The sequence below is a fragment of the Pseudorasbora parva genome, chromosome 6 (assembly GCF_024679245.1).
Source record: "Pseudorasbora parva isolate DD20220531a chromosome 6, ASM2467924v1, whole genome shotgun sequence".
Taxonomy (NCBI): Eukaryota; Metazoa; Chordata; class Actinopteri; order Cypriniformes; family Gobionidae; genus Pseudorasbora; species Pseudorasbora parva.
Genome location: NC_090177.1, coordinates 1884983 through 1898693, shown reverse-complemented (window position 1 = coordinate 1898693; position 13711 = coordinate 1884983). Strand labels below are relative to the sequence as shown.

The following is a 13711-nucleotide window of genomic DNA, read 5'->3' as shown; positions in this document are numbered from 1 at the left end:
CCACATTTTCAAATGTTGATAAAAAAAGAAATGCATGAAGCTAGAATAAAACGTTTTTTGTTTTTTTTTGTTTAAAAGAAAAGGGGGAAAGCTCTTATTTTGATATATTGCATGCTCATGAAACCCCTTCTGTTCAGACCGGGACTCGAACCCGGGTCCGTCGGCATGAGTCGGACGCTCTAACAAGGAGGCTAAAGGCTGCAACCTCTGGCGTCAGTCGCTAGAGCGTCTCGAGGTCAGAGGAGTGAGGTTTAATCGCATAGGAACTACTACTAGCTGGCCTCCGTTACACTCAGATATTCATTAAACTAAACATTTGATGGGCTATTACATTTTGGTGAAAATGGTCAAGAACTTTGGCGGGGAAAGAGTTAAAGTCATAACAGTGTAAATGAGCTCAGATCGACACACTTTTGTTTCCGATTTTTATTTTCAAAAGGCAACAAATAATTTAAAGCGGTCTGTACAAAGCTCGAGTACAAAAGCTATTTCAGAAAGTACTGCTCTTTAAAAAAATCTGTGACTTGAATACTCTATAAAAATCAAGTAAAAAGACTCTTTTGATCACGCTTTAAGGTTCATTTAAAACTAACATCTCTTGAAGGAGTTCATCTCTGACCTCACGTGTGCCAGAGATCCCTCGTAACAATCTGCTCGAATTTAACATCCGATTCTTAATTTACAGAAGAAACACACACACACACACACACACACACACACACAGTTAACATGAGTTTCAGGGGTCAACGAATGACACCATGATGTATCGTGTTCCTTTTGTGGTGGGAAGACCCTCGTGGTAATGCGTCAAACGGCCCGGATGCATAAACGACCAGCCCTTCCTCGGAGACTCCACCTTGCAATCGTAACGCAGAAACCGGCAACCTCCACCCTGATACACACACACACACACACACACACACAAACCTGAAGTCCCGTTGTCAAGTGCATTACACTGCAAAAAAAATGCTTTTCTTACCTAGTATTGCTGTCTTGTTTCTAGTCCAAACATCTAAAAATTCTTATAAGATTATTTTTCTCACCCCATTGGCAGATTATTTATCTTATTTTAAGCAAAAACTCTCTTCATTTTGAGTTATTTTCCCCCAAACAAGACAATTACTTTTGCTTGTCTAGTAAATGTTTCTTAATGTGAGAATTGTTAGATATTTTGACTAGAAACAAGACAAAAATACTGAGTAAGAAGAGCCTTTTTAAACCATGTCTGAATGAAAACATGAGAAAGGTTTGTTTGACACCAGGTCCTAACCAGATAAGGCCAATAACAAGCACAGTATGGCAATGATAATCTCAGACACTGAATGTATTTTTGTTTTTAAAAAACGCATCTAATGTGAGTTTAAACATCATTTTGTATGACCTTGATAGCGCTTGCAGAGAGACTCCGCCCACACTCTCTTCTGATTGGCTGATTTTGGATTTATTTGGTTGCGAGTGCAGTGAGACTCCGCCCACACTCTCTTCTGATTGGCTGATTTTGGATTGATTTGGTTGCGAGTTCAGTGCACTTGCAGTGAGACTCCGCCCACACTCTCTTCTGATTGGCTGATTTTGGATTTATTTGGTTGCGAGTGCAGTGAGACTCCGCCCACACTCTCTTCTGATTGGCTGATTTTGGATTGATTTGGTTGCGAGTGCAGTGCGCTTGCAGTGAGACTCCGCCCACACTCTTCTGATTGGCTGATTTTGGATCGATTTGGTTGCGAGTGCAGTGCGCTTGCAGTGAGACTCCGCCCACACTCTCTTCTGATTGGCTGATTTTGGATTGATTTGGTTGCAAGTGCAGTGCGCTTGCAGTGAGACTCCGCCCACACTCTCTTCTGAGTGGCTGTGATTTTGGATTGATTTGGTTTAGTGATCGACCGATACCGATTATTTGCATGTTTATGTGCCGATAACCGATATAGAACCGATATTTTCTTATTGTGTTATTTCTGTCTTTTGCAATCACAGCAACAGCACTGAACTGAGCTTTTTAAACACTGTAATTTTTGCAGTTTTACTCACTCACATACAGAACAAAAGACATCTACATCAATAAATAATCAGAAGTGTTGTTTTTTTAAATACAGTGCAAAGTCTTATTAACATTAATGCTGCTTTACCTTTTTATTTATAAATACAGCCATATTAACAACAGGCGAAATACATTCATAAAGTCTGATGTTTTCAAATGGAGAATATAAATGAGAGTCGAGTCTATCGACTCCCCATAACTATGAGCATAAATATAAGCATTCATTTTAAACTACAGTTAAAAGTGTTTAATAGACTAAAGAGTGAATATTCTCTGGATTATGCAAACATTGTAAAAGCTGATGTATCCGCCGGTTTGTTTATGCTCATCTCCTCTAGTACGGTCTCAGAATGAATGTGTGTGTCAGTCTCTGAATGATCCTGATGACAGAGCGCTGTCTTCATCTCTGCGTTTAACACTCGTCTCGCAGCGATGGGCTTAATAACTCATTTTCACGGAGCTGTAATTAAGTCGATGTTTATTATAAAACAACAAATTGTTATATAATGTTAAATGTCATACAGCAGACGTTAATATAATTTAAGGAGTTTTAAACGAGTCGGTCTTGTTTACATGTACAGAGACTAGCCGGAGCTAGAGCAACAACTCGGCGAGAGAACGGCTGAACGCGACTGAGCCTAAACACAGACAGAGAAAGAGTTTGGTGCTTTTATTTCTAACAGGCTCTCATTCGTGGCTCTTTTATTTCATTCATGTGAAGATGCATCTTCATTGACGGATTACTTGGCTGACTCCGTCAGTGAGTTCGTCTCTAGCGCCAAGTTTAAACTACCGATACATATCAACATCTTATTTGAGGTTTCCTCAATTGTGCATAACTGTTATGTTAAACAAAGTTGATTAATTAAGGGATGCAGGTTATTTTACCTCTGAACACCGCTGTTGATAATCTCCCGTCAGACGCAGTTCTTTAATGGTGCGCTTGTATGCAATTCTCAAAAGGTCCACAAGATGGCGCCATTTATCGGAAAATCCGATATTACAAAACCGATAACCGATTATGCGAAAATGCTTAAATATCAGGAAAAATATCTGGAATCCGATATATCGGTCGATGTCTAATTTGGTTGCGAGTGCAGTGCCCTTGCAGAGGGCCATCGCCTACACTCTCTTCTGATTGGCTGTCATTTTGGATCGATTTGGTTGCGAGAGCAGTACGCTTGCAGAGGGGCTCCGCCCACACTCTCTTCTGATTGGCTGGGATGGATTTGGACATGTCTTGTAATCTGGTGTGCACAGACCAACTGCTTGTTGCTGAAATCTTATCGTATTGCGTCATTAGGACACGGTACGAGTGTTTATGGGTCGATACGCTCCATATGAACACAACAGAAGCTGTGCAGTCCTGTTTACCTCATAATCGGTGCCTTTGCTGTTGAGCGCGATGTTAATGGTGAACGTGGAGGAATCATGATGTGGACGGAGCGACGGCTGCTCATCAGGACGATAACGAACCACAAAATTCATCACAGCCTGAGCCTGAAACACAATACAAAATATCATAATGAGTGATTAGGAATCAAGGTATTAATAATCAATATTTGATTAGTAGCCAGCGTTAAGCACAGGAGTAGTAGCAGTCACGATAACTCGCAGTACCCGGATGAGTGGCTGTTATCTGGGAATAACATACCGCTGGAATGAGCGATTGACCAATCAGAATCAAGTATTTCACAGAGCCGTGCGACTCACCTTGGGATAATATCCTGGGTAGAGTTTTTCCGTGACAGGAACGATGTAGTCTTTGAGGAACTTCAGCCACTCCTTCTCATACTGGATCTGATTCATGTGGATATCCACTGTAGGAACGTTCTCATAACCTCCAGCTAAACGCTCGTCCTGAGACACACGCACACACACACACACACAGCTGCTGGGTTACACACACACCCATGCACAGAGACACACACACACACACTCTCTCTCTCTCTCTCTCTCTCTCTCTCTCTCTCTCTCTCATACACACAGATGAACTGCTGGGTTACACACAAACACACAGAGACACACACACACAAACACAGAGACACACTCACTCTTACACACACACACAGACACACCCACTTTCTCACACACAGATGAGCTGCAGGGTTACACACACACCCATGCACAGAGACACACACACACACTCACTCACTCACTCACTCTCTCTCTCTCTCTCTCTCTCTCTCTCTCTCTCTCTCTCATACACACAGATGAACTGCTGGGTTACACACAAACACCCACACACAGAGACACATACAAGCACACATGCACACACACACTGAGACACACACAAACACAGAGACACACTCACTCTCTCACACACACACTCACTCTTGTCTCTCTCTCACACACACACACACACACACACACACACACACACACACACACACACACACACACACACACACAGATGAGCTGCTGGGTTACACACACACACACACATACACACACACACACACACACACACTCTCTCTCTCACACACAGATGAACTGCTGGGTTACACACACACACACACTCTCTCTCACACACAGATGAACTGCTGGGTTACACACACACACACTCTCTCTCTCTCTCTCTCACACACAGATGAACTGCTGGGTTACACACACACACATGCACAGAGACACACACACACAGAGAGAGACGCACACAAACACACTCACTCACTCTCTCACACACACTCACTTTTGTCTCTCTCTCACACACACCCACTCTCTCTCTGTCTCTCTCACACACTCACACACACACACACACACACACACACACTCTCTCTCTCTCTCTGGTCACCAACCGTGTGTCTTCCTCCAGACCATCCGCCAAAATCCTCCATGGTCTCCACAAGCTCGTCACACATGCGGTCAGAGAAAGCTGGGAACCAGTACACGTCTGGACAGGGCTGAAACACACACACACACTATGATGATTAATTCACTGACAGTAATCAGTTTGTCCACAAGGTGGCGACACCGACCCAGCCATCGATTCTCAGTTAAGAAAGAGACGAAACGAGCTCAAACTGCTGGAGCTGCGTTCAGTTTCACCTGCTGCACGACGTCCTCATCGTCCTCAAAGATCCTGGAGTAATTCTCATGGATGTATTTCTCTCTCCAGTCCTGAGATCACACACACACAGGGTTAGTTTGCGTTCACGTGTGTCCCCGCTCGTGTGTGTTTCATGCGTAAAATCTCTCACCACTGGGTTGTCGAATATCTGCCACATGTCCGGATAGAGACGACTGATGTTGTAATTGGTGGAGGAGACCAGACGGCCGAACTCATCCCTGTTGGACACGAACATGAAGACGCCCTGCAGGACACACACACACACACGTTTGTTTTTGAAATGGGGACATTCCATAGGCATAATGGTTTTTATACTGTACAAACCGTATTTTCTATCCCCTTATACTGCCCCTAAACCTACCCATCACACACACACACACACACACACACACACACACTGCCCCTAAACCTACCCATCACACACACACACACACACACACACACACACACACACACACAGCCCCTAAACCTACCCATCACAGGAAACATTCTGCATTTTTACTTTCTCATAAAAACTCCTCCTGTGTGATTTATAAGCCTTTTGTAAAGTGGGGCCATGGGTAATGTCCTCATATTTCACCCTCTCCTGTAATACCTGTGTCATACCCATGGCATTATACACATTTGTGTCCTCAAAAAACATGCCCAGACACACACACACACACACACACACACACACACACACAATCCAGATCAGGGCTCGACATTACACATGTTCATGTGCTTGTCCGAGTAAAAAATCTGCTTGTCCAGAAAAGTTATATTTTTATTTTATTTTATTTTTTGTGTTGTAAACATGATTTATTCTAAAGCAATATTCTCACAAGTGTTCAATCAGCTTTGGAATATTATATAAACAATATATATATATTAGGGATGCCACAATAATCAATATATTATTGAACTGTTCAGTACAGCATTCACGGTTCAACACGCGCTGGCGAATAGCGTTTTTTTTTAGTTTTGAATTTAATTAATTATTTCCATTTCTCTCCGTTTGAAATATTTCTCTCAGTTTATTTCGGCTGTGTTTGAGTGTGCCTGTGAGTTCGTGCTGATCTGAGCAAATATCCAATCATATGCACTAACGTTAGGGGTGTAGCCGCGCTTTAAAGCCTTGCCGGATAAACATTTCATTCCCGTGCTTATGAACTGTTTTGCATTGAGCGCACACACTAAACATCTGTCAAACACACACGATTACTGGACAGTCTTACAGGGTTTTTCCTACATTGACATTTTTTTGCCGGCCGCCAAAGACTTATTTGATGAGTTACTGTGATTTATAGATTACTAATGCGCGTGACTCTCTGCTCGTGACACTCAGTTAACGTGCGCCCTCTTTAACTGAGAATGAGCAGAGAGCCGCGCGCTCTCTCTCCCTGCGTCTCAATCAGCTCCCTAGTTCAGTAGTCAGGGCATTGATTAGGACATAAGTCAGTGGACTGACTCCCTGATCAGTGCCCTGACTACTGAACTAGGGAGCTGATTGAGACGCACTCTCTGTCTTCAAAACCATCACCGTTCTCTCTTTCTACCTTTCAATCAAAATCAACTGAACTGACACAATGGTAAAAGATCGGAAGACTGACTCCATGTTCTGTGCGGCGCGTTCGCACAAATATTTTCCCTGAATTACAGCTGGATGTGTTGTGCTAAAAAAACACACCTCTTCTGACAGACGTTTTGCACACGCAGCCGACATAAACCATACTTTCAAATAAACGGAAAAATATCCTTATGAAGTGTTTTCTGTGATCAACCTTTGGCGTTGTTTTAACAGTTTAGGTTCACACATAACATGTCCGCTTTTGTCCGATTCACGAAGTAATGACTCATTTGAACCGATTCATTTTAATGAACTGATCTGTCCAACACTGAACTCTTGAATCGGTGTGTGATCATTAACTCACAACACCTCTGACACGAGAACGCAAGTGTGCTTACCCCATTAAACAAGAGGGGTTAGTAAGAATTAGTCTTAATAATCCACAGTATTTTCATGTATTTATTTTGAGTATTTATATTGATAATATGTAGTAAATTACCACCAAAAAAAATTTGTTTAGACTGGAATAAGGCGAAACCAGAACAATGCAAGTTAAATTGTTTATGGCAGAGAATTAGACTATTTGTTATTAAATTTTTAATGATGCTTTTTAATAATTGTTTCCAAAATAATGACTCGGTAAACCATGCAAACTGTGTAAAAATGAGGAACTAAAGAAACAAACATCAAGACATCATACATAATGAGATATCAAAATTAGATGAGCAACAAAAAGTAAAAAAAAAAGTTTGCATTTATTTTACATTTATTGTCAGTATTGGGCTCACAGATCACGCGGGTAGGTACTTTTACTGTTGGGGTGTGTGTGTGTGTGTGTGTGTGTGTGTGTGTGTGTGTGTGTGTGTGTGGATGACCATGACTGGTCAGCCACCACCGAAGACCATTTCTGACCCAGGAAAAACCCTGTCTTACTGCGCTAATACTGTCAAACACACACACGGTTAACATATAAGCTGATCTTTAATTGACAGCAGCGCAGCCTAGTCCTTACAGGGACAGCTCACCTCTAAAATGACGTTAATTAAAAAAAAGAGCTTTAATACAGTAGCTTTTAATAAATGTTGTATATTGAAGACTATGTAGTTTTAATTTTAGCCTACATTTATTCATTCAATTTTATACTTAAATGCTGCTGTAAATCTCTGAGCTGCCACTGTAAATCTTTATATATATTTATTTTATATAATATAATACACTGGGAATGTGCACAGGGTTTTTTTAGGTAAAGTTTTAATTTTAAGTAAGGGTTTAAGTCTTTTAAGTAAAATAAAGAAAGAGTATTGCAATAAAACATTTTCTCCTTAACCTTTTTCTGTTCCTGTCGCCTAAGAATACAAAAGCAAAAAAAAAAAAGAGAACCAAAAAACAGAGGTGTGATATTAGGGATGCAACAAAATCACAAATTCAATACATAACTCGGGTTTTAACCACATTTTTATATATATATATATATATATTAGGGGTGTAACGGTTCACAAAATTCACGGTTCCGTTCGATACGATACACTGATGTCACGGTTCGGTTCGGTACGGTTCGGTATGTTTTAGATACAGCAAAAAGAAAAAATTGGCAGATAAATTACCTTTTTTTATTATTTTTTTATTAAAACTAACAAGTATGATTTTATTTTATTTTTTACATTGAACAATGATGAAGCTATACTTTACCCATCTTCTGTGTAGTTACAGGAATAAGACATTAGCTCTTTACATTAGCGTGTGCGGTGCGCGTTGCAGGAGCCCCACACCCTGTAGTGCTTCCACATATGCTGCGTTTGCAGTCCGCAACTGATCCGCTGTTGCACACCACAAACACAGCATTGATTCATTATTTTTTATTTAAAATCCAAAAGTTTTTACTGAACATGCCTCGTCAGAATTCCAATTCTCTTTGTTTACACTTTTATAGAAGTCAGGTTACGTAGCCTACTACATTTAAACAACATTTTATTAAATTCATTTATTCATATACTTTAGATTTATCTCACACAAGTGGCAAAACATTTAAACATAATTTATAGCCTTAAATCACAAACATTTTAAATTAGAAACCTACAATAGTCTATACAAAAACAGCCGACTCTCGTCTTTTCTTTCGTTTTTACACCCTTTTAAAAGAAATCCTGCAGGTCAAAAAGAACTTTGCTTTTCACCTCTAAGAAAGTATACGAGTGCTCTCCATTATGGCACTTTTTTTTTAACCTAAATGCCAGGTAAGGTGTCGTTTTGTTGCTTTACTTGAGAAAAAAAGCCATGTGTTGACTTTGAAACAAGAGTATATTTTACATTATATGCATCTGTGGTGAAATTACTAGATTTTCGCGTCAGTACATGTTTATTTTAATGCGAACAATGTTCTATCACTTTAATGCAGCAGCGCAGCAAAAAATAGACTCGGTACGAAAACGATCCGTGCACTGCTGCAGACGCAACGCTCCTGGAACGGACTGACGGACCGCATCCGCGTGCAGTGTGAAAACTGTAATCCGTTAACATGGGGACGGGAAAAAACGCAACGCACACGCACTGCAGACGGAGTGTGTTTCACGCGTGCTGTCATCCGTTAACATGTACGGGAAAAAATAGGCAACGCACACGCACTGCAGACGGAGTATGTGTGAAACGGGCGTTAGGTCTCATATCCGCGGCTATAAATGGACCACTCGCCGCGGTGATGTCTTTTGCCATTTGAATAAGTTGGAAATGTCTGTCTAAATGCTGCGGGGATAGTTTGTGGCTGTTTCTCCTTTTTATCGCCTTGTTGTCGGCGTAAATGAGTTGATTGACATGACATGAATTATTCCCGCTGCTGTACCATCATGTAGCAAATGCGACATACCGTTGTTTTTGAATCCATCACTCTTGCCAACACCATCATAGCTTACAAAGAATCCAAAGTTCACCCAAACACCAGACCTGTTGGTTATTGGAGGATCTTCTATTTCTGGTTTGTTGAACGCAATAGCCATTTTGCCACGAGCATTCAGCGCGTAGCCTACTGAGTAAGCGAGCACCTGACTGAGCAGCCTAAAACATATTTGGTGTTTTGTTTTGTTTTTTCACTTCGGCGGTGTCAGGGGCATTGCCTGTTATGTCGTTTTGGTTATTGGGCTACCTTGTTGAACGCATGTTATTATATTTCACAAACTTTTTTTATTTTCCAAATCTAATTAATTAGTCCAAGAACCGTTCGGTACATGATGCGTACCGGGTACCGAACCGAAAGCCTCGTACCGAACGGTTCAATACGAATACGCGTATCGTTACACCCCTAATATATTATATATATATATATATATATATATATATATATATATATATATATATATATATATATACATACATACAGGGAGTGCAGAATTATTATTGCAAATGAGTATTTTGACCACATCATCCTCGTTATGCATGTTGTCTTACTCCAAGCTGTATAGGCTGGAAAGCCTACTACCAATTAAGCATATTAGGTGATGTGCATCTCTGTAATGAGAAGGGGTGTGGTCTAATGACATCAACACCCTAAATTAGGTGTGCATAATTATTAGGCAACTTCCTTTCCTTTGGCAAAATGGGTCAAAAGAAGGACTTGACAGGCTCAGAAAAGTCAAAAATAGTGAGATATATTGCAGAGGGATGCAGCAGTCTTAAAATAGCCAAGCTTCTGAAGCGTGATCATCGAACAATCAAGCGTTTCATTCAAAATAGTCAACAGGGTCGCAAGAAGCGTGTGGAAAAACCAAGGCGCAAAATAACTGCCCGTGAACTGAGAAAAGTCAAGCGTGCAGCTGCCAAGATGCCACTTGCCACCAGTTTGGCCATATTTCAGAGCTGCAACATCACTGGAGTGCCCAAAAGCACAAGGTGTGCAATACTCAGAGACATGGCCAAGGTAAGAAAGGCAGAAAGTCGACCACCACTGAACAAGACACACAAGCTGAAACGTCAAGACTGGGCCAAGAAATATCTCAAGACTGATTTTTCTAAGGTTTTATGGACTGATGAAATGAGAGTGAGTCTTGATGGGCCAGATGGATGGGCCCGTGGCTGGATTGGTAAAGGGCAGAGAGCTCCAGTCCGACTCAGACGCCAGCAAGGTGGAGGTGGAGTACTGGTTTGGGCTGGTATCATCAAAGATGAGCTTGTGGGGCCTTTTCGGGTTGAGGATGGAGTCAAGCTCAACTCCCAGTCCTACTGCCAGTTTCTGGAAGACACCTTCTTCAAGCAGTGGTACAGGAAGAAGTCTGCATCCTTCAAGAAAAACATGATTTTCATGCAGGACAATGCTCCATCACACGCGTCCAAGTACTCCACAGCGTGGCTGGCAAGAAAGGGTATAAAAGAAGAAAATCTAATGATATGGCCTCCTTGTTCACCTGATCTGAACCCCATTGAGAACCTGTGGTCCATCATCAAATGTGCGATTAACAAGGAGGGAAAACAGTCCACCTCTCTGAACAGTGTCTGGGAGGCTGTGGTTGCTGCTGCACGCAATGTTGATGGTGAACAGATCCAAACACTGACAGAATCCATGGATGGCAGGCTTTTGAGTGGCCTTGCAGAGAAAGGTGGCTATACTGGTCACTGATTTGTTTTTGTTTGGTTTTTGAATGTCAGAAATGTATATTTGTGAATGTTGAGATGTTATATTGGTTTCACTGGTAAAAATAAATCATTGAAATGGGTATAAATTAGTTTTTTGTTAAGTTGCCTAATAATTATGCACAGTAATAGTCACCTGCACACACAGATATCCCCCTAAAATAGCTCAAACTAAAAACTAAAACTTCCAAAAATATTCAGCTTTGATATTAATGAGTTTGTGTTCATTGAGAACATGGTTGTTGTTCAATAATAAAATTAATCCTCAAAAATACAACTTGCCTAATAATTCTGCACTCCCTGTGTGTGTGTGTATATATTTATATTATTTTTTCCCTTTTATAAAGGGCTAATCTTATTAAATATAGGCTATGCTTCAGGTTTCATATTATATTCTAAAATTTGATCTATATATTCAATTAGAATAAAACACTATAGGGCTTTTACTAATCAAATTAAATAATTTATACTGAAAAATTACAACTGCATTAAATAATGTTATAAGATTTGTAATTTTGAATAAACAAATCGGAATTGCTGGAAAGTGTGTGTAAACATGAAACTAAACCACCAGTAGGTGGCAGCAGGTGAGTCTTAATGAGTGAGTCATTGAGTCGATTCATCCAAACAATTCATTCAAACGACTGATTCATTCACGAATGAGGCAGCTGTTTACAAACAGGCTATTGAATCTTTGATTCAACTGATTCATTCAAACACTGAATCATTCAGTAACACACACTGTCGCTGTGAGACGCGATATGGTTCTGCTGTGATCTATTTTCGCTGCTAAAGTAGAACAAAAACAGTCAAATTGCATCTAAAATGTAAGTGATTTAATGTTAATGAATAGTTTACGGATCTGTCGTATGAAATCAGTGCCATTTTCAGTCGTGATTGTATTCAGGAAAACACACTCTTGGTTGTGTGATGTTGTTTAACTGTATCATATGTTATAAATATAAAAACTGCACATTGTGAATGTTTAGCTCAGTTTCTCAGTGTCTAATGTGTTGTGGTTTCTCCTCGAGATGCGCGAGCGTCAACAGCGCCACCTTCAGTTCATTATATATTTTTATTGATCGGCACTTACATTAAATGAATACAGAATCGTTCTTGCATATTAATGTTTCGCTGGTTATTTTGGGGTTATTGCCACTTTAATTCACTTGTCCGGTCGGGTAAGTAAAATTCACTTTCACTCGCCCCTTAAAAAAATCCCCTTGTCCCGGACAAGCGTTAATGTGGAGCCCTGCAGATCGTCACTCGTTTATAAACTCAGTCTTCATGATTGGTCACCTGCTCGCGGACGCTCTTGCAGAAGATCATGTCCGGGTCCATGCCCTCCTGCTGGTAAAGAGAAACCTCAGCCAAATGTGTGCGGAGAGTCTCTCCGCGGATCAGATACACCTGAGTAATGTAGGGAACGTTCCACAAACCCCTGGAAAACAGGCAGAGACGCCAGGACTCGGTTACTGAGCGGAGCTGCTTTACAGCTAAAACTGAGTCGGCTTCATAATGGACGACATTTACATCATTCATTCTGTTATTAAACTAAACCGAGTTCTATTCGATTCAGTTCAGTTCAATAACATCGTTTGAAAATTGATCAACTTTGCATTATTGACACTATTGTTGAACTGAATTGAATCACATTGAACTGAATCAACTTTGCAACATTGACACTGTTATTGAACTGAATCAAATTGAGCTGAACTGAATCAATTTCATAATGAATCAACTTTGCAACATTGACACTATTATTGAACTGAACTGAATCAAACTAAACTGAATCCATTTCATAATAAATGAACTTTGCAACATTGACACTTATTGAACTGAATTGAATCAAATTGAACTGAATCAATTTCATAATGAATCAACTTTGCAACATTGATTCAATTTAGTTTGATTCAGTTCAGTTCAATAACAGTGTCAATTTCATAATAAATGAACTTTGCATCATTGACACCGATATTGAACTGAATCAAACTGAGCTGAACTGAATCAATTTCATAATGAATCAACTTTGCAAAATTGACACTTATTGAACTGAATTGAATCAAACTAAATTGAATCAATTTCATAATAAATGAACTTTGCATCATTGACACCGTTATTGACCTGAATCAAATTGAGCTGAACTGAATCAATTTCATAATAAATGAACTTTGCATCATTGACACCGATATTGAACTGAATCAAACTGAGCTGAACTGAATCAATTTCATAATGAATCAACTTTGCAACATTGACACTTATTGAACTGAATTGAATCAAACTAAATTGAATCAATTTCATAATAAATGAACTTTGCATCATTGACACCGTTATTGAACTGAATCAAATTGAGCTGAACTGAATCAATTTCATAATAAATGAACTTTGCATCATTGACACCGATATTGAACTGAATCAAACTGAGCTGAACTGAATCAAT

At 40.0% G+C, this 13711-nt stretch overlaps 1 protein-coding gene across 1 annotated transcript in view; it reads right to left on the bottom strand.

Annotated features, from left to right (window-relative positions):
- Positions 1-411: 411 nt before the first annotated feature.
- plod3 (procollagen-lysine, 2-oxoglutarate 5-dioxygenase 3) overlaps positions 412-13711 on the bottom strand; it is a 39317-nt gene continuing 26017 nt past the window's right edge. Inside the window, exons 13-19 of the mRNA XM_067445369.1 lie at positions 12571-12712; positions 5236-5349; positions 5084-5155; positions 4834-4938; positions 3752-3898; positions 3413-3538; positions 412-892 (exon numbers count right to left, since the gene is read on the bottom strand). Coding sequence (XP_067301470.1) covers positions 737-892; positions 3413-3538; positions 3752-3898; positions 4834-4938; positions 5084-5155; positions 5236-5349; positions 12571-12712 — 862 coding nt within the window. The 3' untranslated portion in view covers positions 412-736. The remainder of the gene's footprint in view (positions 893-3412; positions 3539-3751; positions 3899-4833; positions 4939-5083; positions 5156-5235; positions 5350-12570; positions 12713-13711) is intronic.